This window comes from Syzygium oleosum, unplaced genomic scaffold (assembly GCF_021117445.2).
Source record: "Syzygium oleosum isolate NSW1041296 unplaced genomic scaffold, Sole_v2.1 Sole_v2.14, whole genome shotgun sequence".
Classification (NCBI taxonomy): domain Eukaryota; kingdom Viridiplantae; phylum Streptophyta; class Magnoliopsida; order Myrtales; family Myrtaceae; genus Syzygium; species Syzygium oleosum.
This window is the reverse complement of record NW_026607498.1, coordinates 428,538-456,232: the sequence shown is the minus strand read 5'-3', so window position 1 is coordinate 456,232 and position 27,695 is coordinate 428,538. Positions and strand designations below refer to the sequence as shown.

The window sequence follows — 27,695 nt, the reverse complement described above, 5'->3', positions numbered from 1 at the left end:
TCCACGTCAGTGCCACGTAGGCCGGCCGGCATCCACGGAAGTAATTTCTGGCCAAAATTGGCAAGAACTGAAAATGTTTAGGACTCAATTGGTAAGAAGTGAAAAGATTTATAACTCAATTGGCAAAATTGAAAAGTTTAGAACTGAATTGGCAAAAGTGCAATAAATTTAGGACTTTTTGGATAATTTTCCCGATTTATAATGTTTTTCTTGTCCTCAGCTATTAGTGTGGCGTGGGTGTTTGCATTCGTAACATGGATTTGAGTCATGAAGTTATATTAATATCTCAATATAAGTCCTCTTGGCCTTTTCTTTTAGTTTCATATTTCAGATTGCATCCCCTTATTAAAACTCCGATAAAAACTTGACTTCTCCTTACTAATTGTCAAAGATAAAAGTCTAGTACCTACAAATCTTATATCCTATCAAAATTTAGTTGGCTCCTCCTCATTAATTAGGCATATTAACCATCAAAATTTAAAAATACAAAAACACGTACTTATATTTTACTTTTCAAATTAAATCATAGTAGTTTTAAATGAAAAATGATAAATAATAAGATAATCGGACTCTTCGATTAAAAAAGTCATGCAATCAAAATGTTCATGTTTATTTTTCTCGCAAGACTTATACCGTTTCTCAAAAGGAAAGAAAAGTCCCTTCGATTTCTACACACAAAAAAAAAAAGTGTGGAGCTACTTCTACCCTTTGTATGTCTAAATCTACCCAATTTTCACCAAAAAGACAAAATTGTCCTCAATCATTCAATTGCAATTTAAAGTGGTGATCCCATATTTTTATTTACTTTCATTCTTTTTCTATATAAGATTTAGGAGCCATAATCAACAATTTCACATGTTTTGTTTTTATTTACTGTTGATTTCCTATGTATATTAAAGGCAATATGTTTTCTTTTTTATTTTTAAATTTTACTTCCATAGAAAATAGTTTTGTTGAAAAGGGAAATTTTCAAGAAACCTATTATTTTCTACATTGTTGAGCTAATTTATTATCATTAATAGTCAAGTAGAATCTGAAATTTTTTTAACATAGAACAATTCTTTAACATAGTCACTTGTTTATTTTTACTTCCTTTCAATGGACACTTTCCAAAATAAAATCATAGTTACATGCTTCATCATTCTTATAACAACCTATCTATTCTTCATCCCTCTTATCTCAAAAGTTATTTTTTATTTTCTAGTTTCATTAGTCTAAAATACAAATCAAGGCTCTCTATTTACGGTATCAAAGTATTTGTCTATTTCCCTACTTTTGGTGAAATACTTTTACACGGAGCATGTAATACTAAAATCATCAACGTGAAAATTTTATGCACAACGAGAGATCTTGAAATTTTGTGGTAAGTACTTCAACAATTATATTAAATTTTTTCAATCCAAAATGATGGGATTTTTTTAAAAAAAAATTCTTGTTTTATGCAAATGTTTTACTTAATATATTTCATCTTTGAAAGTCTCACGTTGGGGAATGTAATTGTGTTTTTATTTTGGAAAATTTTTAAAAGAATTTTCTTTTTATTTCGTCCAATCATCCCATTATATGTATATGAATATAAAAAGATAACTGATAAGAAAGGGACCAATGGTAATATGTACAACAAAAGTAAATGTTATGAAGATGTGATTGTGTTAAAAATAGTCTATGTTATAATTTTTCTAAATTCTACTTGACATCTAATGCATAAATTTGCTCGACAACCTTGAAACGAATTAGGCTTCTTGAAATTTCTCGTTTTGAAAAAACTTATTTCTACAAAAGTAAAATCTAAAAATAAAAAGAAAACATGGTGCATTTAATACACATGAGATATTCACAATAAACAAAAATAGAAAATGTGAAATGCTTAATTATGGCAACTAGATCTTAAGAAATAAAAAAATAATAAGGAAGGAAAGTAAATAAATTTATGGCCACCATTTTGAATTGCAATTGGATGATTGCAGGCAATTTTGTGTTCTTGATGAAAATGAAGTGGATTTAGTCATATTGAGGATGGAAATAGTGTGGCCCTCAATTTTGGCGAACAATGGAAACTCAACTTTAATTTAGATATGCTAGTTATCCTCAGACTGATGGGAGTTTTGTTAGAAAATTAACTATAGCAGAAGACTGAAAATTAGCTATGCTAAGTGACCGAACCACGGATACTAAGAGATATTTTAGTCTTTATGAACATCACACTAAAGCGGTTGGACCGCTCCTATTGTTCATAAAAATGGCTATCTCAGCTGCGGTGCTTGTGTCAGAAGGAGCAGGTGATTCGTCTTTCCTTATAACATAGTCAATGTTCATGCACCCCAATTGAAGAAGGATTAGCTCTTTCCAAACTTTATGGTTTTTACCATTCAGCACGAGAACATCATTCTTAAATTCAAAGAAATTCACAGGTTGTAAAACTGCATATCAAACACATATGCTTATGTCACAAAATTTGAGGCACATCAAACATATATCATGCTTTACCAATGTAAAATATGTAACAAAATATGAATCACATAACATAAAAACTGTATGTGGGCTAAGTTTTTAATTTAAATAGATTCATAATTAACTTTATGAAGAAACTATCATATTATATTCCTTTTCTTAATCACTATGAGTAAATTAAGAAAAATAATATGATATTTCATCCTAATTAATCATATTAATATAATGAAAATTCTTATGGGATAAAATTTATTATATTTATACGATTAATTACAATCAATGTTCTTTTCTAAATGTAATCCGGAGGTTCTTAATATATAATTTTAACTAATTAAAGATGTTGTGGCTACTCTCCAATTAATTAAAACTATATGGATCACTAGACATTTAATTATACGCATAAAATATCACAAAATTGCATGCAAGGGCATAATCGAAATTTTTCAATGCTAAGAGGGGCAAAACAGTAAAATTTACGCGAAAAAGGGAAGAACGGTAAAATAAATGCGGAGAGGGACAAAACGGTAAATTCAACGAACAGGGGCAGAATCGTAGTAATCGGTTCCTCACTGGCGCGTGGCACACACGCGCCCAATCCCTCGCGCGCACGCGCCTGACGAATGCGCTAGAGCGTGGACCACACGCACCATGCTTTACATGCTGGCGCGTGGTCCGCACGCGCCTGTCCCTCCAGCGCCTCCTCGCGCCAGTTCGCCGTTTGTCGTCTCCGCCGCGCCTTCCGTCGCCCGATTCTCCTCCGGCAGCCCACTTTAGATCAAAATAAATGGTGGGGCTTTTGATACCACGCCAGCGCGACCACATAATTCAAAGAATCGGCGAAAACGGCGAAGAAATTGCCCCGAATCAATCAAAATTCCACCAAAACGCAAACCCTAATCACCACGAATTCCGCTGCCTAATCCACGTCCAGCGAACATCATAATGCCGAATTAACTTGGGGCTTTTGTTGCCCATGGCAGTGCGACTATGCTGGTCCAAAGCCGGGTGGCGGTTTACCCGAATTTGGCCGGAATCACCAATTTCTTTTTTGCCCATAAATTGCCTCAATTTTTAATTCATTCAAAACTCACAAAAAAATCATCAAGTCAGAGATACAAATATGCTCTGATATCAACTGTTAAAAAATTAACTATAGCAGAAGACTGAAGATTTTGATTATTCATGTATAAACTATAACCATGCATAATCATAATCGAGTACGGAAATGTGGAAAAAATCTATACTAACCTCCAGTCATGATGAAACGATCGTCAATAGGTTCTTCTAGCCAATTGTCCTCATCGATGGTGTGTTTTCCGATATCTCAGATTAATAAATGAGAAGTCGATCTTCTTTATTATGAGAGGATTTGGCTTAGATGACCTATTTATATCCCAATTCATACCCTTATAGATAACTTCTGCCATCAAGATTGTTATCTTAATATTGGGCGATCATAGTTATCGCGTATTTGAATACGCTCAATAAACGTTGACGAAATTAATTAATGTGGGCAATAATAAACTAAATGTGGGATCACATTATAGATAATATAATTATAACACAACTTACTGGAAAAACATGTTCAACAATTTGTTCTTTGTTATCGGCTCAAACTGAGTTTGCCTATCGTAATTGGATGAGTCGAACCACGGGAAGAAGCCCATTTGGGGTTTGTGTATGGAAAGCATTCTTCTGGTCCTTTGGATCTTTTTGCTGCATTACCCACCAAGCAACAGTTTTAGCGGAGATGCGGACGAAAGGGGCCAAGGAAAATGAGCAGTTCAAGTTGAGGAGTGAGAGAGAATTTTTAAGCAGACAGAAGTATTGCGGTCGAGCAAAATAAGCATAGAGAGCCTGCTGTTTTTAAGGAAGGTGATCTTGTGTGGATTCATTTGAGGGAAAGAACGATTCCCGCCTGGCCATCTCGTCATGCCGAGTTATCTCCTCGAGCGGTGACCGCGTGCCTGTTGAAGAATGAGCCGGCGACTCATAGGCAGTGGCTTGGTTAAGGGAACCCACTGGAGCCGTAGCGAAAGCGAGTCTTCATAGGGCAATTGTCACTGCTTATGGACCCGAACATAGGTGATCTATCCATGACCAGGATGAAGCTTGGGTGAAACTAAGTGGAGGTCCGAACCGACTAATGTTGAAGAATCAGCGGATGAGTTGTGGTTAGGGGTGAAATGCCACTCGAACCCAGAGCTAGCTAGTTCTCCCCGAAATGCGTTGAGGCGCAGCAGTTGACTGGACATCTAGGGGTAAAGCACTGTTTCGGGTCCTCTTTTCAGTTTTGGAGCGCATCGAAGATAATGTCTGCAGAATTGAACTTCCTGGAGAGTATGGTGTTTGTCTACTTTCAATATCTGCTGAGCTATCACCATATCATGAAGGCCAAAGACTGGATGAAGTTGGCCTTGAGGATTTCTCCAGCCGAGGGGGGAATGACACCGAGAATATTTCTAAATCCTTATTTGGAAATTTCAAGATTGTCTTGTCATTAGAACATAGAGTTAGGATATATTCTATTAAGTTGCAAGTTTACTTTGAATATAATCATGAGTTATCAAGAGATTTCTGTATGCTTGGAGTGGCCTAGGGGAGACGTAGGTTATCTAGTGTCTTCCTTCCTATCCTCCATAGCAGGGTTTTCAACCTCGCCATCAAGACATTCCGGCGCCACTAAGTGGTGGCATCACGAGGTCCAGGACAAGAGAACCAGATTCTCATCCACTCTTATCCCGGGCTTTTCACCTAACCAATCCAGAGACGCGGTCATGCAGTTTTGCAGCGATATTTGTAGCATATGCACGCCTATAAATCCGATCATGGTTTGCGCAGATGCAAATTCAACCCAAATCATCATGCCAAAACAATATCCCAGACCTTGAAACTGCAGAATTATGGGTCATACATTTCAGTGCCAGAACAAAGAATCTCTGTACAGTTCTTAGTTGGAAAGGAAAGTCGCACTGCTCTTGCCGGGTTCAGTCACTGTGATCAGGACATTGAATTTAAGGTTCATGGTCTTGTAGCCAATCTTGAATTGCAGATCGCAGAGTCTGGTTCGGAACGAGATCAAGGTTTGCAAGCTGGAGATTCGTCATAGGTGAAGTATCATGGCCACTAGTAAACCAACCCCTTATTGCCTCTGCCTCATAGGTAAAACCATCTGATGCCACTTGGGGATCTTGCATAATTTCCTAAAATAAAATGCCAATGAGGTGTATAACCATTTCAAAGTAGAATCGATATAATCATGCCGACATATAGCCAAAGATCTTAGACTTTAAACAGCGATCTATATCCTAATACACAAATAATAAGCAAACTCACCTGGTAGATTGGACAAATGAAATATGGAGGAGGCTGGCTAGGCTCTTCAGGACCTGACCAATTGGACGATGAATCTTCACTAAGAATTCGCATCTGCTCGAGCACAGGCCACACTTCGGACTTGAGCTCAGGCCGGTTGCTGGGATTTATGTCACAGCACCTCAATGCCATGTGAGCCAGCTCCCTGGCTTGCTCAAATGGCCAGTGCCCTGCTGTAGGATCCAGTAAGTCCTTTAAGTTCTCTAGAATGAATGAGTCTTGCACTGTCTCTTTTAAACTCAAGGCCGATTTCCCGATCAGTAACTGCAATATTATAAGACCAAATGAATAAACATCTGAGGCAAAAGATCGTTCCCCTGCCGTTGGCTCACAGGACAGTCCAGATTTTATTAGTTTTGGCAGGAAGTTGGTGTCGAGAAGAATATTTTCTGGTTCCAGGTCACCATGAGCTATTCCACTGTGGTAATGCAGATAAATTACTGCAGCACATGTTTCCATACAAATGCATACACGAGTTTGCCATGACAGAGGCGCAGTGTTGCCTACGCAGCAGAGTCGGTCTTCAAGGCTACCATTGGGGAGATACTCATAGATAAGAGTCCAAGCTTCAGTGCAGACTCCGATGAGATTAACCAAATTCGGATGTCTTAGCTTACTTGCTGTGTGGACCTGAGAAAAAACCCACAAATTTGTCAAACTTTCCACTTAGGACCTACAAAAATTTCATGCGTCTATCGTCTCTCGAACTTCTTGGACGGAAAAGTTAAAAAAGTTCTTTATGTGCCTAGAATCAAATGAAAGTTGAATGACCTTCCAATCTTATGCTTTGGATTACATATTAGAATGACGTACTGCGATATAAGCCTGCATACTTCTGATCATTTGTCAAAACAACCACAATATTCTTGAAAATATGCTAAGACTGCAAATGCCTCACCTCTTGGTGGTACTGTGAGGATCCCTGGGAAAGCAACTTAATGGTCACTAGGATGTTACAAAGAAAACCTTTATAAGTGCTCCCGTACTCTCCTTCCCCAATCTTTAAGGATGGATCGAAACTGTTGATAGCTTCCATAATTTCTGAGAAAGAAAATTCAGAAAGGAAGTCCTGCTGATTTGCAGTCAAGGGTTCGCTTGCTTGGCTTGTAAGGAGGTCCTCGTTTACTTTCAGTGCATTCTCTAGCAGCATCTGTAACTCATCCAGTTGGTTCTTCGTCATTTCGAGTGCTTCCTTTTCTTTAGCTAGCGATTCCTCAAGACCGTTCCTCCGCCTTAACTCCTCCTGAAGTGCTATAACCTGTAAATAAGCAACGATGTTCGGATAGTTTATTATATTACTAAGATACTCAAAATTCTGCCTCTAACAATGTCAACTTATGAAACTGAGGCTGTGCCAAGCACTTGCATCAAAGATGGACTGAGCAACTTCCACCTAATGGAATCTGCTCAAACTTTAGGAATACTAACGTTCTAAGTTCTTTGAAATCCAGATGAAGGAACTTCATTTAGATTGGTCTACAAGACTTCTGCATCCTCAAGTGTACCATCTAGAGTACTTTGTCCGGACATTGACTTGAGGTAACAAAACTAGCAAAAAGAAAGCAGATTCTGAACCATTGATTAACTAAATTTGTATCCCATGCACGTGTTGTCTCTGCTTTCTATCTCCAATACCTCAGAATCCATGAATACATCTGTGCACAGAACATAGTAAGATAATCACGACAAGAACATTACTCTGCGATTAGCATCAATTGCATTTTTTTCAGCTTCTTGACGATTGATCCACTCTTCATATGCCTCTCGTTTTGCCTTTGCAGCCTCTGCCATTGCTCTGTCAAGTTGTTTATAGAGTTCATCGTTACTTCCTTCCTGTCAGGAAATTTGGAGCCTTAAGAATGACTCATAATCCCAGTGCTCAGTTGTATATGAAACTATCTAGTTTACTGAACAGATAGATACGCTTGAAAGTAAAGAAATTTTCTTGACCAAAAAAAAAAAACAAAGAAAGTACAGAAATTTTGTTCTACCAGAGCACAAAATGGCGTTGGAGGTTCACAAGAAAGTTCATCTGAAGGTTTTAAAGAAGGTCCAGAGCTTGATTCTGATTTATGATGGATCCTCTGGCCTCTCGCAATCCAAACCAAGGACCTATCGTCTTCAACTTCACTAGAGTTGGATCGTGAAAGAGCTGATGAACCTATAGGGCTTCTCAAGTTTTGTGATCCAGATTCCGCAGCAGAATTCACTGATACCGATGATGGGGGAACATCCATATCGAAAGTGTTTAAATCTCCTTCCCTATAAATTTTTTAATAATCCACATCAGCTAACATAATAGTTGCATTTGACAAAAACAAAAAACATCATAGTTGCATCCGAGGCATGAAAAGTTGAAGAAGAAGCTTGAGCAGCAACCTCCTTTATATGCATAAAATGGAGATGGCCTTCACTAAGAGATGGTGATTTGGACGGAGTGAACTTAAGAGAATACATTGAAAAGCGTTCAGACATAGGTTCCAGAAAAGACAGCATAAACTCTCATCAGCATATGAAGATGCACTCTGGAAACTCAAGATGCCATTTTGAAACTTAGCCTAAGAGTTCCGGGTATAGAACGACAAGTGATTTAGGGTTCACCCTAACAAGGTATTCGTACCAAGAGCAGAATGGGAGGAGCAAATAGGAACAATTCGAAAGAGAACAAACAATGTAACAGATTGTCTTCTGTTTATTGAAAAACACTTTACTCAATCTAGAAGATTCACTAATCAGAAAACAACCCTTCAAGACCAAACTAGGCATAAAAAACCTTTATTCATAGGACTGTTAAAACATAAGTAAATACCCAAAAGAACTACAAAGACCAGAATTGAAAAATCTGCTACAGTAACCGTGATTTAGGGGTGACCAATCGGTCCGGTTCAATTTGGGAATGGAATTGAACCACCCGAATTGAACCAAACCGGCCATACCCGACCTATTCGCATGAGGACCGAGTAGGTACTTGGGTAAAATATTGGGAAACGGCGTAGCTCTCGATTTTATACCGGTTTTTAAGTCTAGGAAATTCATCAATGTCTTAACCACTATGCCATATATTATTCACAGGGTATGTTTTCCTAAAATAATAGTTATATTACTTAAAGTTAGGCCCAGTTCCCTATTTACAAGGTAGGTTCAAGGTTCTCGGTCTCGAACCCACCCACCCTGGAAACGGTCACCCTTACCACTCGAGAAAATAGATGACATTCTCCTATGCTCCTGCATCAACAATAAAGAGGTTTTAAAGGGGTCGGCCATTCGGTTTTAGGTAAGTGCTTTTCTTATTCTGCTTGTTGCACATTTCATGTTTCAATGACTTATTTTGTAATTCTCTACATGTTGTTCCAAACTCTGGATGTTATTCTAGCCAAGAAGTCGAGTTCTACACAACTATGTATAAATATATTAGTGGTGGTAACTACTTTCCATACACTGGCTTAATTCCTTACCTCTGTCCCTGCTCAGCACTAGTAACATGAATGAGTGATTAGATAAAACAAAAACTTGTTTTGTGGTAATTGCCATGTTTGTTCTTGTCATCAACTACATGGAGAAATAAAGTAAAATATGGTCGTGTTGTTACCTGACATGAATTAGCTGCCCCTTGCAGATAAACCAAATATAACAAGATGGATCGGCCTGCTGGTTGACAAATATTGCTTTTTTGGATTTAAGTTGCGCCATCCCTCTGCAATGTCAAAGGCGCATCAGCAACCAAAGATTTTCGACAAAGGAATGAAAATGTTGTGTCTGACTTTGTTAAAAACTGCAGTCGTCAATAGGTGCTGACCTATGAAGCAAAATAACAGCTCAACTGAATTAGTCATCATCCAAAATGACTGAATTTTACTGAACTCTCTCTCCAGTTGCCGCACAAAAGATATGAGGAACCATATCCATGGCAAACTACTAGCTCACCTCTTCATTAGATATATAATGATATATGAGACTCAAGATAATACTTTTGCAATGCACTTAAGATGCATTCTTTGAGCAAAGTTGGTGTCATTAATCTAAGACTAGGACTCAAAGTAGCTTGTCGACTGCAGAGTTCACATTTTCTTTTACCTTCGGATCTATGCTAAATAAACGAAGAAGTCATGAGTAAATCATACACAAAATAGCGCTTATCTGCTGCTGCTCCCATAATCAGTTTCTCAATGGCATGCTCCTCAATAAGTTGCACTATCCCCTTCCCTATATCTTGCATCTCAATATATCTTTTCTCCGCAGGAACCTGCAGACAGGAAAACATTAATGCGGGCACAGACAAAACCCATATTGGATTCCAGTGTGCATGTCAACGATTAACTTCGAAAAGTTTTGAATGATGGGCTGATGTCAGGTTACATAAGCATATAGATTTCTGGGTAAACTTACCATATTAAAACCTTAAAACAGAACTTGACACAAACCTAATCCCATACAACGATGATATCTCTAACTTCCACCACCCTTTTGTGCTCAGTTAATTCAGAAGAAGCTGGGAGTACAAAATTATGGGAACGAAGTCAAGACAATCTGATTTGGACGAATTAAGCGCTTAGTTTTTCCCGTAATCTTGTCTTCTCTACATCACTAAAATGGGAAAACAAGAAAAAAAATTTCTTACAAATTTAACAGTAATGCTAAGAAACAACAAACTAATCATATGGCAAATGTGGAGGAAGACATATGATTTGGGTAAAAACGAACCCCTGTTTGGTTACAAATGCGAATGTACTCATCCAGGATCTTATCCATGTTCTGCCTCGCAAGTTCTTGAGGAGTCCTGGCACCATAACCATACGACTGATTCACTGGGAAATTTCACAAGTCAAGGAAACTGCTGTTACGAAATTGCTGCAGTGGATGAATTTAAGCTAATGCCGACTTGCACAGAAAAGGACTATCAGGACTAAAATCATGTTCCCTCCAAAGTTAATCAGTCCTTGGAATAAGGAAGCCTCTCAGCATGCAAACATTTCGTAAATGCATCACATTTGGACTATACTTCCAAAAATGCGAGCACACACAACCCCATAGACCAAGAGTTATTTTCGCATGGAAAACTACATGACTGCCAACATTACAATGAAGTCCAATTGACTTGTGTATACCAACCAGAAATGTTTCTTCAAATGGGGCGACAGGGAAGTACTTTTCACAAAATGTTAATTCGAGATCACCTTACTGGTTAGAGGAACCAGCATGAGGAATGGCCAACAGTTTCATTCAACCGCAAATTACCAAAAGTACTTAGTTCAACAAAACTAAATCGTGCCACCTCATATGCAGCCACGTCTCTGTGGAATTAAACAAAGCAATCTCTACAATCTCTAATGATGTATAGCGGTCGAATGCAGCTTATCAGCTAACAATGCCAGAGAAACCATTCTCACAAGAAGCATCATCATCGATACAGTAGACACTCATGCCCTTTTAGAGTCCTCCTATAAGAAGGTGCGCTTGAGTTAGCATTCTACTTAGCTGAGGTATCAAACTTTACCGGTGCGGCTATCATGCCCCGCCGCACCGTGTCCCCGGCATCCTAGGCCGTCGTAGAGCAGTTCAGTTCCACGTAGTCCGATACAAAGAGTCTTAAAAAAGTTATTTTGTGATAAAAAAAAAAAAGGGTTTCAGTTTACGGCATCCTACGTAGATATACGTAGGTTGATGAAACTTACGAGGTGGGTTGAGATGGTTCCTGTCATTATCATCCTCGGGAGGCTGATGAACATGGAGGATGCGGAAGTGGCCGCCGAAGTTCTGCAGCGCCCACAGGAGAGTCGACTTGCTCTCCTGCACGTCGCTGCCCACGGCCACGTAGACTCGATCGTTGACCAGCCGCGGCGGCGACTGGCCGTCGCCGGCCTCCATGAGGACGGGAGGAGAGGAAAGACGGAGCACCCTTTTGAGCTACAGTAGCAGAGGGAGAGAGGGAAGGAGGAGATGAGTGATCGCTCGGACGATGATGATGGTGGTGTGAGAGTACTTTCGCTTGAGGAAAGCCAACAAGGCCAATCAGTGAAAGCTTACTGTGTCAAAAGAAATGTCCTCTCTCTCTCTTTCTCTTATCTCTCTCGCGGAAAAGGAAACGAAGCCGCAGGTGGAGGTGGAGGTCGTTCCAAAGTCTTGGTGAAGTCAATACACCAACCAAAGAACTCGAACAGTTAAGTAAACAAGAACAAAGACAGAGAAAAAGGAAAGGGCGGAGGCTGCTTCCTCCACACACATTTTTTTTTCCTGGCTAAAACAAATATTTTAAACTTAACTGACCAAATTATGGTTGAATATTTAGTAACATTACTCTCTCTCTCTCTCTTCAAACATTTCATGTTCTCTCTCCTATGTGTCACAAGCTGACAGTTTCTTGTGTAACATTGGTGAGTCGAGAACACCATACCGGCCTTCTTTGTATAGATTGCTCCTAAGAAAGTTATGGCAAATTGCATCTTCGTATCAGATCGTACCACGTCCAATTAAGCTTGAGCATCCCATTCATCGAGCATCCCGTTCGTCGAGCATGACACATAGATTATTTCAATACAACAACTGGTTTTATCCTGCCATGGTCATATCAGGAGAGCAGCATTAACTCCTGATCAGTTTGTACATGGGAGACTAATCCCACCTTTTAACTTGACTGACCAAATTTTGGTTCAATATTTAGCAAACATTACTTTCTCTGTATTCATACATTTCATGTTCTCCCTTCTTTTACATACCCCAATTTACTAAGTTATAAGAAAATTGAATGAAAATTTTAAATAAAGATATGAAGTTGGGTGTTTTTTAAGAGATAGCCCAGTTCAAATTAGCCACTGAAGTGGCCAACTTAGTGTCAAATAAGGCTTCGAACGTGTTTTTCAAGCCATGACAGGGGCATTCTCGTCTAGGGCAATTTTCTTTTTCTTATTCTTTCTCTTTTGCTTTTCCTTTTACCCTTTCGGTTCGTTCATCTTCTTTTATTCTTTACTTTTTTTCCTACTTCCGATGCCCGATCTCGCTTGACGTCATGAAGTCACCGGTGAGCCTATGTCTCGGCATCACCTACGACTACTCCTCCGTCCGGTGCTAGCTCAACAACATCAATGGCCGTTCTCTCTCTTCTCACTCACGGCCATGGCTACCAAATCTCCGAGCTAGCTCTCGACCACGTAGAAAGCGAGTTCAACGTTGAATAGTGAAACTAAAATGCAAGATGCAATTCAGACATCCTCATAAATTCGGATGCTTTTGGACTCCAATTAGTCGCACTGAACTTTAGATGATGTTAATTAAGGTCACGAGTGACTCCAAATTAAGTTCTGGTCAAAAAAAAAAAAGAAGCCAATTAGCAAACTAAACGAATTAAATCAGCACATCTCGAGTATATCGCACAAATCCAAGATTTTCTCATACGAGTTGGGTGAACATTTTCAACCACGACTTCACGCATAAAAATCCAGATTACAGCCAAATGAAGAGAGAGAGAGAGCGGCCATGGATGCGAGTTTAAAGCTAGAGTGGCCATGGTCACTAGCTCGGAGATTTGGCAGCCTTAGTCAAGAGCTCAGAGCTCCAGCGGCCATGGTCGCGAGTGAAAAGAGAGAGAACATCCATCGATGCCGTCGAGCCAACCCTAAATGGAGGACTGATTATGGCCGATGCCGTTACAAAAGCTCACCAGCGACTTCATGAAGTCGAGCGAGATCAAGCATCAAAATTGGGAAAAAGAAAAGAACAAGAATGAGATGAACAGAAAAAGAGGAAAAAGAGAAAAAAAATAGAAAAAAAAATTCGTTGGAAACCCTAGTCATGACTTTAAAAATGCCCTCGGGGCCGTATTTTAGATTAAGTTGGCCATTTCAAAGCTTATTTAAGAAGATGTCCATTCTGGATCCTCTTTCAAGAAAATAGCCTCATTAAGGGCATCATTGGAAATTTTCCGAGAAATTAATTAACTTATCTTTGCTTTTAAATTGTAATGAGTGTAGAACATGTTTGATAATTGTTTACCAACTTCAAAAGTAAATAATATCAACAAAAAAAAGTGTCTTCATTAGAAAAATAATTTTTCAAAATTGAAAGACAAATTGTCTCTATTCGAATACGAATCCATTAATTTGTTAACGGTACGATGTTGTTGGTTTAAGTTATTAATACATTGTTCATCTGAGCGTTGCGTAATTTTGATGTGGGCCCAACCTAGTTACTATTTTTTGTATTACTCATATTTTTTTTCATCAAAAAACTCAGTTACTTTCTCTATATATAATTTTCTAGAATTATGGGATTGTAAACAGGATTAATGACTTTTTTTTTTATAACCCAAGAACCCCCGCACGGCCGACAGCCGGAGGGGTAAAAAAAATTTAGTCTCGATTTTTCCCGTTGCTTTTTGATTTTTTTTTATCTTGTTTCATCTTTATGGTTTTAAGATCGGAAGGGACGAATAAAATAAATCTTAAATTGAATTTATAATTAAATGCGCATTTCTTGGATTTTTTGTTTGGCCTTTCTGAATGAAGACGTAAATTATTATCTTCAATGGAAAATATTTTGAAGCAAATTTAAATAAGAAAGTAATAATTTATGTATCCCAATTGCCTAAAAAATGTGTTATTAAGTATCATTGCATGCTTAATCCCAGTCGAAGGCTAATTTGATCAATTAATTTAGAAATTGTGCATCTTAAATAAAAAAAAGGTGTGGAAAAGTCCCATAAAAAAAAAAGAAAACAAAAAATGCAAGGAATTGTCCTCCTTGCTCCTTTTCTTTTTCCCCTTTTTTTATGGCAACACAGATATTTAGAAGTGTTTAAAATAAATAATGAAGCAATAATGAATAAAATAGAAAGCTACTGAGGCTCCGTTTGTTCATGGAGAATAAATGATTAGGAAAATATTTTCTTAAAAAAGATTACTTGAAATAATTAATTAATAAAAAATATTTTTATTATTGATAATAATTTATTTCTAAATATTTTTGTAGACGGTGGAAATATTTTTCGTACGTTCATTTTATGTACATACCAAAAGACCCATCAATAGAAGCAATTGCAATCTCAACTTTATTATAATTTAAAACTATTTTGCAATCTCAGCAATTGCGTCATGAGAGCCCCACACCGTCTCTCTCTCTAATGTGGAGGACCCCATATTTGACTCCTTCTTTGTTTTTTTTCCCTGTCTTTTCAATTTGATAATAAAATACACAGAAAATCAATATATGAAGATTTGCTAAAACACCATGGCCCCGTTTGGTTCAGCTTTGAGAAGGGGCTTTCGGCCTCAAAAGCCCCTTCCCAAAATGCTGAACCGTTTGGTTCAGCTTTCCGAGTCCGGAAAGTCGAAAGCTGGCATTTGGAATGCCGAAAGCCCAAAGCTGGGCCGGACCAGCTTTGGACTTTCAGCATTCCACAAATGCTAACTGTTTCCAAAAAAAAAAAAAATTCTTCAGCAAAGCGTGGCCGGCTAGGGTGGCCAGCTAGGGCGGCCGGTGAGGTCGCCCGACCCAGGCGACGGCCTCTTGGGGTCGGGCGACCGCCCAGGCCGTCGCCGCCTGGGTCACGCGACCTCGGGCGATGGCCGCCCTGGGGTCGCGCGACCGCCTGTGCGCCGTCGCCCGGGTCGCGAGACCCGGCGGCGATTTTAGGCTACCGGTGCTCGGGTCGCTTGACCCAGTGCCATCGCCGCTGCCCCGGGTTGTGCGACCTCAGCGCCGCTGTCGCTGGGTCGCACGGCGCGGCGGCAGCCGTCGCTGGGTCGCACGGCGCCGGCTAACGCCGGCGGCGATGGTGCCTGGGCGGTCGCGCGACCCCAGTGGCCGTCGCCTGAGGTCGCGCCACCCACACGAAGGCGGCCTGAGGTCATGCGACCTCAGGCCTCCTCGGGCGACGGCCGCCGGCGCCAGATCTTGCTCGTCGGCGGCCGTAGCCCTTCGCCGGAGCTGGCGAAGGGTACTTTAAAAAAAAAAAAAAAACCCTCCCAACGCCCATTTGTAAAAAGGAATTTACCAAACACAATTGTATTTCCCTAAGTGACTTTCAAATGATTTTTTACCAAATATCACTTGCATTTTTCCAAGTAGCTTTCACCTAAAAATATTTGCATTCTTCCAAGTAGCATTTGAAAAGCTGAAACCAAACAGGCCCATGTCGGTGGAGTTGCTCTTTGTTTGTTTGTTTTTTTCACTATTTAGTGTTAATGAATATAGTACGTGGCAGGTCATACGGCAATTCATTTTGTTGTAACACCTTTTATTTTGCCATAATGATTGTGCATCGATCACTGCGTAAAATCTCTTCATATTGACTTGTGATAAATTGTCGTGATTGGCTCTACCCAAGACTGCATAAAAAATTATCCAATCAATTATATGGATGCCAATTCAATTTTAAACTTTTCAATTTTACCAATTGAATTATAAATCTTTGTGCAATATTCCAATGGAGTCATTTAAGATAATTTTCAACGGAAATCACTGACGTGACGGTAGGAATGAGCATAATTCTAAGGTCGAATCGACCGATCCAGTTTCAGATTCCAATGTGCCTCGATCCGATTCCCAGTTCCATTGTTTTAGGAAGCAAATCGGGGGAACTGAGAAAACCCTAAAAAGAATCCTTTTACTTCTTTTTTTCATAAGAACTTAGATGTGCATATCTATAAAGGGGTTTATATTATAGATATTTATACTAATCTATCTTGCAATCAATGAGGATCAATATGCTTGAGGTCGTCTGTAGTTGAAATAGGGGTTACTCTTAAGGAGAGATCTAATTCTCTACTAATAGTCACTTATAAAGTTCTAACAAAGGGGTTAGATTGAGACTTAACATGAAATGTTTTCAAATACCAGCAACTACCTACATAGAGCGACAATAAAGTTGTATATCATACTAATTTTCTTCATTTCCTAAAAACAAACATATAACATTGGTGTCTTGCTATAATTCATATCATTCTATGTTGTTGATAGACTGAGATAAATTACCCTACAGTAAGCTATCGGTTAAAATATGCAATGTATCATACCATCACAAAATTCCACATTGCATTCAATATATTCAAGGGAAATTTGTTGTGTCTATTAAAATAGATTGGAATCAATGGACTTGTGCTTTGTAGGATTGTAAATATGGTAATTAGTATGGTCATGATATTCATTGAAGATTGGTGAAGCTTATGTTGTCACATGTTAACATGTATGGCGATAATCTATATTTTAATCTCTCACTTGCTTTAATTATACGAACACCTTCTAATTATATTCTTTTATTTTTGTGAATGTGTGAAGTTAATGGAGGGATTGCCAAATTTTTTGCTTAACTAAAAATGAAACCAAAAAAAGGAACATATTAGATCCTACAACCTGTGACATGGTAGGTTCTGGGTTCTAAGATATGCAGAGTAGGTTTCAGGTTCCAAAAAATGAACAATCTATTCCAACAGGTAGGTTCCAAGTGGAACCGTAAGGAACTTGGAACTGCTCATCTCTACATGGCGGTATACCACATTGTTAATTATGATCTTAACTCATTATAACCAATTTCATTTTTTCATAACTAGAGGTGAAATGTCATAATGGCTCTCCAAGGAATAAATCATTATAGATCCTAACTTGGCTTTGAATATTCAATAAGTCGTATAAAATAACTTAGGAAGATTGAGGAGGCGAGGTCTACTTAGTAAGTAGTACCTACGACACACCCTTTTGTTCGAAAATGTCCGAGACCCGTGAGACCTGGGGGAGCTTTGAAGCATCCATTGTTATTTATAATCGCAATATATCGTAATCGATTTATTGCCGTGATTCGAAGTGATACGCTGGACTAGCTCCGATATCGAATGATACCGAGATGCTTTCGATACCACTATGACAGGCCACCTCCGTCATCGGTTGCAACCATTCTAACCTACAGCCACCGCGGCCACCAATTTTAGGCACGTCCGACAATCTCCTACTAATGCATGTCAAATATTGGAGGTGAAATTACGAAAAAAGTCAAACTTATCGCACTTGTGACAATTCAGTCTTAAATCTCTCAATTTGGCCGATTACAATTTGTCAATGTAATCCATCCGGTCAATTTTGGCCGAAAATCGATAACATGGACACATGCCGTTTTACATGGAACGCCCGGCATTGATGTGGACAATTTTTTATTTCTGTTTTGTTTTCTTTTTTTCCCTTCTTCCTCCTCCGGTCATAGGGCCTCGTTAATGGCCAGCGAGGCTTGCCCTCACCAGATCTAGCGAGGGTTGACCTCGTTGGCCACTGGCGAGGATTGACCTCGCCTGTTGAGCGAGGTTTGCCCATGTAGGGGCGAGGTCACTAGAGGCTGGCGAGGGTCGATGTCACTGGCTCACCACCTGACGAAGGAAGAAGGAAAAAAAAAAGAAATAAAAGAAAAGAATAGAAAAATAAAAATTTCAAAATTGTTTACGTCGGCACCAATCATCCTAGCGCCGGCTATGCCACATAGGACAGCCGGTGTCCACATCATTGATTTCCGGCAAAAATTGATCGGATGTATTACATTGACAAATTATCGAAATGTTGAGAACTAGATTGGTTAAATTAAAAGGTTTATGACTGAATTGGTACAAGTGCAATAGATTTAAGACTTTTTTTTTTGGTAATTTTCCCAATCACAGAAAATCTTTGTTTGGTAATTTATGGAAGGATAATCAATAAAACTTCACATTCAATAATAAGCTCAAGCGAGCTTGCAAAGCTTTTGCCGTTTTCAAAACTCTCTTAACGTTTCATGTTTTATCGTAGGACGATTTTATTACGTCTTCTTTCTCTTACCATCTTCCATACGCGTAGCAACGGTTGATATGTGCCGGCCCAATTGCGTAAGCATGTTGCTATCTAAATACAAACATTGCTTACTTTACCCAAAATTACACTTTTATAGTGGAGAGACAGATGAAAACTCGGTAAAATCTGTGGGCTCTCAATTCTCGAGATGACACGAATTCATAAGGTAAATTCTATATTCAACATGCCAAGAACAGCTTCGAAATTGACGTGAATCGACCCATTTTTTACCATCTTTCATAAAAGCAATTTATAAATGGGTTAATATCATAAAAAACTTCAAACCGGTACACCTTTGATAAATTTAACAAAAATTAATTTTTTGACCATCAAAAATCCTAAATTGATACATATCAAAAATTCGCAAACTGGACAAATTTACCCTCTATCAATTTCTGTTAAATTAGATTAATATCTCGAAAATCACAAACTGATACATCCGTGACGAATAGAGGGTTAAGCCCCAAACTGGTATATCCGTCAACTGTCACGTGTCATCCAATTCAGTAATTTGACAATAAAATCTAACGAAAACTAACGGAAAGTAATTTTATCGCATATATATATCAATTTAAAATTTAATTTATAATAAATTTATTATAAATATATTAATTTAAAATTTTTCGTCATATTAACCCTACATCGATTGAAATACGTAAACGTTACAAAGGTGATTGATTGGAGAGTCTCAAGGGCAGCTAGTGGGGTTTTATTGGGGCCACATGATGTCACGTCTCGAAAACAATGCCTTCAATTATACTGCAATGAACATTATCCTATATGAAGAAAAGCCAAGGCTATGCTGTCGTGAGCTATTTATGGCCCGTCACGTTGACAAGGACGACTACCAACGCCCACGATCCGACGGTCGACAGCAAAATGGTTGGATCTAACGGCTGACAATGGGGGATCTTTTGGAGTGTTTTTAAGGAGCGTAGAACCGGCCGAAATGCTAATTATCATGCAAAATCTGCTTCTAGTAATCATGCGACGAATTCTCATCTAGCATCATAGGATAGCTAGGGAAGGGCACGTTTGGAGTTTCTAGATTTCATTTGTTTTGTTTATGTTCTCGAGATGAAAATAGATTAAAATATGTAGATAAAAAATGCTTTAATTATTATTATTATATGTAAATTGCCAAATTTGTTTCATATAACATGATTCAATTAGGTGCGTATATGTAACATATCAAGTTAGTTATATATATCTACGATCTCCTTATACATGGGACTGTACACGGATATGAAACCCTCTTGCCTAGATTAATCACGTTGATGACAACTTTGGATAACACTGCCTGTAGTGATATGAAAGCCTAATCTCACATGATCTATGTGTTACGGTTGTTACATTGGTAGATAACTCTTGTTTCATCTCACGAGATTACATACTCAAAATAGTTATATTGGATATCGAATGTAGGTGAGTCCTGACCAAAGCGAATAATATTGTGCTTGCCTCAAGCTACATCAGTAGCCTAATTTTCTTAAAAAAACCCCGAATTTTTGGTTTAATCTCAATTCTATCCCGAATTTTTTTTATCTAGAAAAAAAAACCCAAAATTTAGGTACTGTCTAAATCTGCCCCGACCTTTTCTTTGTTTAAAAAAAACCCCCAAACTTTAGATTTAATCCCAAATTTATTACAAACTTTTTTTTTGCCTAAGAGAAAAATTGTCAATTTTTTACTTTAGTCCCAAACCTGCCCCTATTAGCCCTCTGCCCAAAAATCGCCGTTAGTCGTCTCTATTTTCATATCCTAGAATGGTTTCATTGTTGAGATAATTTTTCATGTCATCTTACTGATGTGGATTTGTTATCGATGTGGAAATGCCACTTCAAATTGAGACTATATCGCGGGGCTAGATTTGAGAATAAATTGAAAGCTGATGGACTTTATTTTAGACAAAACAAAATTTGAGGCAGATTTGGGATCGTACTAAAAATTTAGGGTTTTTTCTTTCGAGACAAAAAAAGCCCGGGGCAGATTTTGGGATCGGACCTAAAGTACGGGATTTTTTTTCCGAGACCAAATAGAAGTCCGGGATAGAATTGAAACTAGACCGAACATCAAGAATTTTTTTTTAGGGAATTAGGGCCCTACATCATTAATCTTTAAAAAAAGGGGAAAAATCTTATCTCTTTCTCCTCTCCTGATGTCACGTCGATCTTGGATGCTGTCCTAATCCTCCACACACACACACACATACACATATACATATATATATATATACATATATACATATATTAATGTAACCTACATAGGTTTTATTTTGTTTTTTGTGTCAAAAGCTACGTAGTTTAGTGGTGTAAAGAAAAACGAATGCGTAGAAACACCTCCCCTCCATCTCTCTCTCTCTCTCTCTCTCTCTCTCTCTCTCTGGTGATGCGACTTCGAGGAGAAGAAAATGGCTTCACGCAGGCCCCACCAAGGTGGGGCGTGGGGAAGAAGACGAAACCACAAAAAGAGGAGGACGACGCAACTGAGAACGTAAGCGGGAGCCAGCGACCGAGGCTGACGCCATTCGCTTCGTCACCCACACGACTTCACCTTCCCCCGTTCCTTCCTCCCCTTTCCTTCGTTCACACACGCACGCCCAGTCAACCGAAACCCCACACACGCCCCAAGCAGCGATTCTTTCGTGCCTTCTTGCCTTCTTGCTTTCTTGCTTTCCCTCTACCTTTTTCTTGCCCCTCAATATTTTACCCACGTCCCCTTTTTGCCTCTCTCTCTCTCTCTCTCTCTCTCTGTGCGTGTGTGGAAAGCGAAAACTGAAGTTTCGTCTGGTCTCTTTCCGTTTGGCGTTCCCCTCTTTCCCTTATCCTTTCTGGGTTCGGTCTCTCCCTGCTCGGTCCGTTCAAACCCCCCTCCCCCCCCCCCCGGTCTCGACGTCCACCCGTTTTCCACGCTGCCGCTTTCTTGATCTTCTGCTGCTTTTTCTTGCCGCGGCTTGGACCCATCATCGGCCTTCTGGAGTTCGTTCTTGCCATTGTGCTGCTTGATCTTGGGTCGTCTCGGCGAGATCTGTTGGAAATTGAGCAGGAGAGGTGTTCTTGGTGACTTCTCCTGGGGGAGAATATTAGTTGGGCATTGCGTGCTTTCGGTGGCTTCCCTTGAGATTGTGTTGGTGTCCACAGTCTTAACCCAGTTTCGTTTTCTTGAAGTTTTCCAATCCCCCCAAGTGGCTATATTAGATTCGGGCTCGTTCTTGTGATTACGCAATGTGCGGATTTCCAGTGTCGGAGTCTCTTGGTTCTATCACCTATATGCATGGCGTTTAATCCAAATCTTGGTGCTTCAGGTTTCATATTTGTCGATATCTTGAGTCTGTCCCTGGCTACACCTATGCATATATTTCATCTCTATGCGGTGTTTCTCTGATGCCCATTCAGAAGTTTCGGAACAGATTTCTTGAGGTATTGGTGGTTGCAAATGAATAGATATTACCAAATCTGACCTGCCTGTTGCCTCTTTTATGTGTATAGTGCTTTTGTAAATATATAAGGTTTGTGTTAGACCAGATTGTCCTGCACTTATGAGCACTGCTAGCTAAACTGAGTTTCAGCTCTAATCATCGCTAGGAAGTTTCTACCCTCCTCTTGGGTTTCAAGGTTGAACTGCAGTACAACACAGGTCCTTCAGTAACTTAGCCTTCCCTAGTTAGATTTATGGCTTTTTCGATAGAACCATCATCATCTTTGAGCTTCACTTCATCTTCCCATTTGTCCAATAACTCCGTCAGCAACAACCACCTATCGGGTCCTTGTAGCTCTGAGACGGGGCATAGCCTTGAAGTCATCAGTCTTGGCAAACTCAGCTCTAGTTTGGAGAGGCTTCTTTCTGATTCCACTCCCGATTATAGTGATGCTGATATTGTTGTCGAAAACATCTCGGTCGGTGTTCATCGATGCATTTTGGCTGCCAGGAGTGACTTCTTCACTGACCTTTTCAAGCGAGAGAAGGGATCCTGTGAGAAGGAGGGTAAACCAAAGTATTACATGGACAGTCTTTTGCCTTTTGGCAAGGTCGGACATGAAGCCTTTCTGATTTTCTTGAGCTATGTGTACACGGGAAAGCTGAAGCGTTCTCCGGTGGAGGTTTCTACTTGCGTTGATAATACTTGTAACCATGATGCATGTAGCCCAGCTATCAATTTTGCGGTGGAGCTGATGTATGCCTCGTATGTCTTTCAGATCCGGGAGCTGGTTTCCCTCCTCCAGGTTAGTCCCTTCCTCTCTATGCTGAACAAAGTGCTGTACCTGTGGAAATAGACTTGTCCATCGAGCGTATGTTAATTTTAACACACAAAATTCAGTCTTTTTTAAAGTGATTGCTCTTTTATGGCCCCATTTATATGGTGAAAGATTTAAGGAATGTCAAGATAGCATTGTCACTTGAAACTCGTCCACATGGTCTCTGCATCTTATGAGAATCTCCCTTGCGGAAGTATATTTGAGAGTGACAACTTCAAGAATGGTTAGAGCCATGAGGGAGACCAGACTTTGCTGAAATTTGTGGCGGATTTTTTAACTAGCAGATGCCTTAATTTGGCTCTTGCAAGGCCATGTGGCGGAATTAGAAGGAAAGTTTTGGTGCAATCTAGGACTGTTCGTATCATCTTTATTGTCTCTTTGTGGTCTGTTATAAGCTGGAAACCTGCACATTTGACCTTTGTTTTTTGATCAATCAAAACAAACAAAATTTCCTTATGCAGATGATTTGCATTGTGCTGTAGATAATTTTTGAATTGCTATGTCATGCAACTGCAGCGACATCTTGTTAACTTTGTTGGGAAGGCTCGATCGGAAGACATCATCCCAATCCTTACCGTTGCTTTCCACTGTGAATTGAATCAACTTGTGATGCAATGTGTTGATAGAGTGGCTCGATCTGATCTTGACGACATCTCTCTTGAGAAAGAGCTTCCCCATAGGGTTGCAGAAGAGATTAAATTGCTGCGTCTCAAGTCTGAACCTAAAGATGAAGCTAACTTGGAAATTACAGACCCCTTGCATGAGAAGAGAATTAGGAGAATTCACAAAGCCTTGGACTCCGATGATATTGAGCTTGTTACGCTTCTCTTGAGCGAGTCCAATATCACCTTAGATCAAGCCTACGGCTTACATTATGCTGCAGCTTACTGTGACGCCAAGGTCGTTTCTGAGTTGCTTGGTTTGGGCGTGGCTAATGTCAACCTTCGAAACCGGAGGGGATACACCGTGCTTCATGTTGCTGCAATGAGGAAGGAGCCTAAGATAATAGTCCCATTATTGTCAAAAGGCGCTCGTGCATCGGAATTGACATCTGATGGGCAGAATGCTGTCAGCATCTGCCGAAGGTTGACAAGGCCTAAGGATTATCATGCTAAAATAGAGCAGTGCCAGGAAGCAAACAAGGACAGGCTGTGCATAGACGTACTGGAGAGGGAAATTTTGAGGAATCCATTGGCAGGAGATGCTTCTGTTTCGTCTCCTATTGTATCTGATGATCTACACATGAAACTGTTGTATCTGGAAAACAGAGGTACTGATTTTTTCGGCTTATATTTGGTTTCTTGTAGATTATGGTGTTGCACTGTATGTTGCAGCATTTGTTGCCTGAATATTCTTGAGATGATCCAAGCTTTTTATTGAAAATTTACAAGACGAACGCCAAAATTTGAGTGCTTATGTATCCCCGTATGTGCAGTGCAATGAATAGTTCCAGCAGGGATGTCATCTTTACGAGAATAGAAGGTTGTGTGGTACAACCTACGCTTCGTGGAGGGTGAAAAGAAATTGAAACAAATGATGGTTTGAGTTGTTGAAAAGTTCACCGTTCTGGAAGGATAACAACTAATCTGGATTGATTTCATGTAACCTGCAAGATGTTTTGTGTATGTTGATTCTGTGAATTCCACCCGCAATAAGTCGCATGTCTAACATTTCCTTGCTTTCCTTGTCCCTTTGAAACCTTCAAGTGAGATAGAGATTTGGAAGATTGGAAGAGAGCAACATGCTAGCACAAGCGTAGATCCAGTGGTGTCCCACTGTTCTATAGTATGGAGAGAATTGTGGGGACAGAAATGATTTCTGTACAAGTCAATGAATTGATGCACATTAGAGGCACCTAAACTAGTGGTTGTAGTGTAGGTCCATTTTGCTTTTGGGATTGACCTCGATTGACTCTTTGATAAGGCATCTAAATCATCTTGGTTTTACCTAGGGCGATTCTGAGAATCATGGCGTGTGCTTTTCTTTTGGTTGTTTCTTAAGAAAGCTTCAGAATATTTTGATTTCACGTTTTGTTCTTCATGGAGAACACTTTTTTTTTTATCAATTTATATTTATGCTTCTGCACTTCATGGATATCAATCATTTCTGCAGAATTTATTATCTCCCTCATTGCCAAGTTAATTAAACTTAATACGCTGTCGGTATCACGAACTGCAGTTGCATTTGCAAGACTGTTCTTCCCAACTGAGGCTAAATTAGCTATGGATATTGCTCATGCTGAGATGACAGCTGAGTTTGCTGGTCTTTCTGCAAGAAAAGGTTCAAGTGGAAATCTGAGGGAGGTTGATTTGAATGAGACCCCCATAGTTCAAAACAAAAGACTGCGATCTCGAATGGAAGCCCTCCAAAGAACAGGTAACTTGAAACATACTCTTTTGCTGCTCAGCTTTATTGATTAAGAAAAGTTCTTCCTCTTTCGTCTTGGAATGATGTTGAGTCTATAACTAGTAGTTTCTTAAAAAAAAAGGGGGAAGAGCATACCTTGGCTTTTAGTTAATTTTTTCTTGCTTTGAACGATTGAGTTTATAAAATCCAATGCTGGGCCAACAGCTTTTGTGAAAAGAAATTGTATGTCTTACTATAAAGACGAAAGGAGAAATAAAGATCCAGCTAACAATGGCCGCAAAATGCTAATTCACGCTGTGATGTTGAAAAGGGGTAAAAAGAGTCACATAAAATGCTTTGTGACTTCATGACGAAAACATGAGAGAGTGCTCTCTATATGCTTCCTAAAGTGCTCCATACTGCTTTCCTCCTCCTCCTCTTCCTCCTCCTCGTGCTGCTCTCTCTCTCTCTCTCTCTAGTGCGCGCGCAGCACATTGTGGGTAATGCCAGTTTTGCATTTCGGTGGCTTATGGGGCCAACACGCGTGCATGTCATTTCCTATCGTAACTTTAATTTCAAGCTGACTGAGAAGTCTAACTAATCTATCTCGCGTCGCTGGGAGACATATTCTTGCTTTAGATCCCACATTCTTTGTGATGAGCATGCTTTCAGATGCTGAACAAACTGACTTGGATCATGATCTATCTGATTGTAAATTCGAACTCATTCGTTTCAGAAGTCTGGTGATTATATGTTGATTTGATGTAAACACAGCTTCTAAATTGTTTTTGCTGTCGAAGTTTCATGTGGATGAGGCCAGTTCAGTTCAATTGTGTTATTCACTGACGAGAACCCATTGTCATGGTGGCAGTGGAAATGGGTCGGCGCTACTTTCCTAATTGCTCTGAGGTTCTTGATAAGTTTATGGAGGATGATCTGCCTGACCTGTGTTACCTCGAGAAGGGCACGCCCGACGAGCAGAGGTTAAAGACGAGAAGGTTCATGGAACTCAAGGATGATGTCCAGAAGGCCTTCTCTAAGGACAAGGCGGAGATGAGCCTGTCAGGGCTCTCATCTTCGTCGTCCTCATCATCCTTAAAATACAATAACAAAATTAGAAGATCGTGAAGACGTACATGAACCAATATGGAATAAACCAACCTATTGAAGGGCAACTGGTTTTTTTTTCTTTTAGGTAAGGAAGCGAAAATTTTGGCTTCTGTCCTCATTTTGTTGAGCTGACAAAGATATATATTCAGACGTTCATAGGATGTTTTGGTAGTGATCTGAGATGTTTCTGTCTTTTTTTTGAGGTCTCCACTTGTTCATGTTACCTAACAAAGAGCTTTGAATTGCATCATGTACAGTTATGCATTATTTTGCAATCAGTCTGTTCTGCAAATGTTATATACAGGTATAATTATTTTCAACAGGTCAGATTCCATGTTTTGCTTTTAATTTTTTTTTTCCGATTATCTCGGTCCATCTTTGGCTAGATAAAAGTTATTATAATTCGAGAATCTTTGGCTAGATAAAAGTTATTATAACTCGAGAACCTCGCGCGATGGTCGGAGCTTGCAATGTTTGGAAATGCTCTTCCTTTGGCTAAAAATTAAGCATTTACGTATCGGAAAGGTTTTCAAACGTGAAAGGATTTGCCACAGGCCTATTATTCGTGGAGCTCATTCATGCAATTAGCTTAAAACAGGATGATGATTGACATGCCATTTTGTGGACTCCAAATCAGATGATATGTACTGCTCAAGTTGGAGTTGGTCTGAATGGTTGTGTTCAGAACTGAGTCGCAATGTTCAGCTTTAGATTTTAACATGAGTTTCTTCTGTTTCTTTGGTCGGACATTGATGCTGTAGATTCGAAGGATGATGCTGGCGCAAGATCTTTCGTCCTTTATTCGATGAAGTATGCTGAAACAGAACATAGAGCCGATTTTATCAGGTGTTCCTGATCATCAGGTAGACGATGATCGATGTCTAGAGTATGATGTACCGTTTCAATTTGATTTCCAAAATGGCAATCCTAACCTGCTGAGTCCAATGGCTCCGATTTGAATGCTATGACTTCCAAATTGCGACTGTCTTTACCCGATTCGATCAAGTGATGGAACAAACATCTTGACCTTCGATTTCGCCGCTATGATTCTTGGCACCAGCATGGCGCGATCTCATAATGTACAGAAAATCAAATCAGAACAACTGGTGAACAATGATTTAGTATCACCTAGGACCCTCACAGCTCGGAAACTATCGCTCGTTTGCTGCACTCGAATATATGTAAGCCTAGGTCCGCCGGCAGTTATGCCACTTCTTTGAGTAAGATACCTATATTAAGACGTAAGAGACGAATCTGCTCTGCATCTGCAAATCGAGATTTTTCTCAAGATTAGTATGCAAGAGACGATGGTTCTGATTTGTAATTCTAATGGACGAACAATTAGAACATCGATGATTT

At 39.5% G+C, this 27,695-nt stretch overlaps 2 protein-coding genes and 1 long non-coding RNA gene across 4 annotated transcripts; 2 read left to right on the top strand and 1 right to left on the bottom strand.

Annotated features, from left to right (window-relative positions):
* Positions 1 to 5,263: 5,263 nt before the first annotated feature.
* Positions 5,264 to 11,874, bottom strand: LOC115661330 (U-box domain-containing protein 33-like). Of its 2 annotated transcripts, XM_056317704.1 has the most exons (10): positions 11,499 to 11,874; positions 11,321 to 11,362; positions 10,528 to 10,631; positions 9,948 to 10,069; positions 9,416 to 9,520; positions 7,818 to 8,088; positions 7,525 to 7,659; positions 6,725 to 7,084; positions 5,788 to 6,456; positions 5,264 to 5,654 (listed from the first exon to the last, which is right to left on the bottom strand). In XM_056317704.1, the coding sequence occupies exons 1-10, from the start codon at positions 11,689 to 11,691 to the stop codon at positions 5,466 to 5,468; spliced, it is 2,190 nt and encodes a 729-aa protein (XP_056173679.1). In that variant the 5' UTR covers positions 11,692 to 11,874; the 3' UTR covers positions 5,264 to 5,465. The 2 variants fall into 2 exon arrangements, with proteins under 2 accessions (XP_056173679.1, XP_030439488.1); XM_030583628.2 differs by lacking the exon at positions 11,321 to 11,362.
* Positions 11,875 to 21,484: 9,610 nt separating this feature from the next.
* On the top strand, positions 21,485 to 26,684 carry LOC130139911 (BTB/POZ domain and ankyrin repeat-containing protein NPR1-like). The gene is made up of 4 exons (XM_056317908.1): positions 21,485 to 22,847; positions 23,397 to 24,150; positions 25,059 to 25,256; positions 26,098 to 26,684. Exons 1-4 carry the CDS (start codon positions 22,296 to 22,298, stop codon positions 26,352 to 26,354), a joined length of 1,761 nt encoding a protein of 586 aa, XP_056173883.1. The 5' UTR covers positions 21,485 to 22,295; the 3' UTR covers positions 26,355 to 26,684.
* Positions 26,685 to 26,821: 137 nt separating this feature from the next.
* Positions 26,822 to 27,267, top strand: LOC130139912 (uncharacterized). The gene is made up of 2 exons (XR_008817961.1): positions 26,822 to 26,980; positions 27,098 to 27,267. It is a non-coding gene; the product is annotated as an uncharacterized LOC130139912 (long non-coding RNA).
* Positions 27,268 to 27,695: the final 428 nt, after the last annotated feature.

Bases quoted from the DNA above. Each gene is read 5' to 3' on its own strand.
- LOC115661330 (XM_056317704.1), bottom strand. From the start codon at position 11,691: ATGGAGGCCGGCGACGGCCAGTCGCCGCCGCGGCTGGTCAACGATCGA. The intron at 11,363-11,498 runs GTAAGTTTCATC...ACGACGGCCTAG, and splicing joins GAACCATCTCAACCCACCTC to GATGCCGGGGACACGGTGCG. The intron at 5,655-5,787 runs GTGAGTTTGCTT...ATTTTATTTTAG, and splicing joins TCATTTGTCCAATCTACCAG to GAAATTATGCAAGATCCCCA.
- LOC130139911 (XM_056317908.1), top strand. From the start codon at position 22,296: ATGGCTTTTTCGATAGAACCATCATCATCTTTGAGCTTCACTTCATCT. The intron at 22,848-23,396 runs GTTAGTCCCTTC...ATGCAACTGCAG, and splicing joins AGCTGGTTTCCCTCCTCCAG to CGACATCTTGTTAACTTTGT. The intron at 24,151-25,058 runs GTACTGATTTTT...CACGAACTGCAG, and splicing joins GTTGTATCTGGAAAACAGAG to TTGCATTTGCAAGACTGTTC.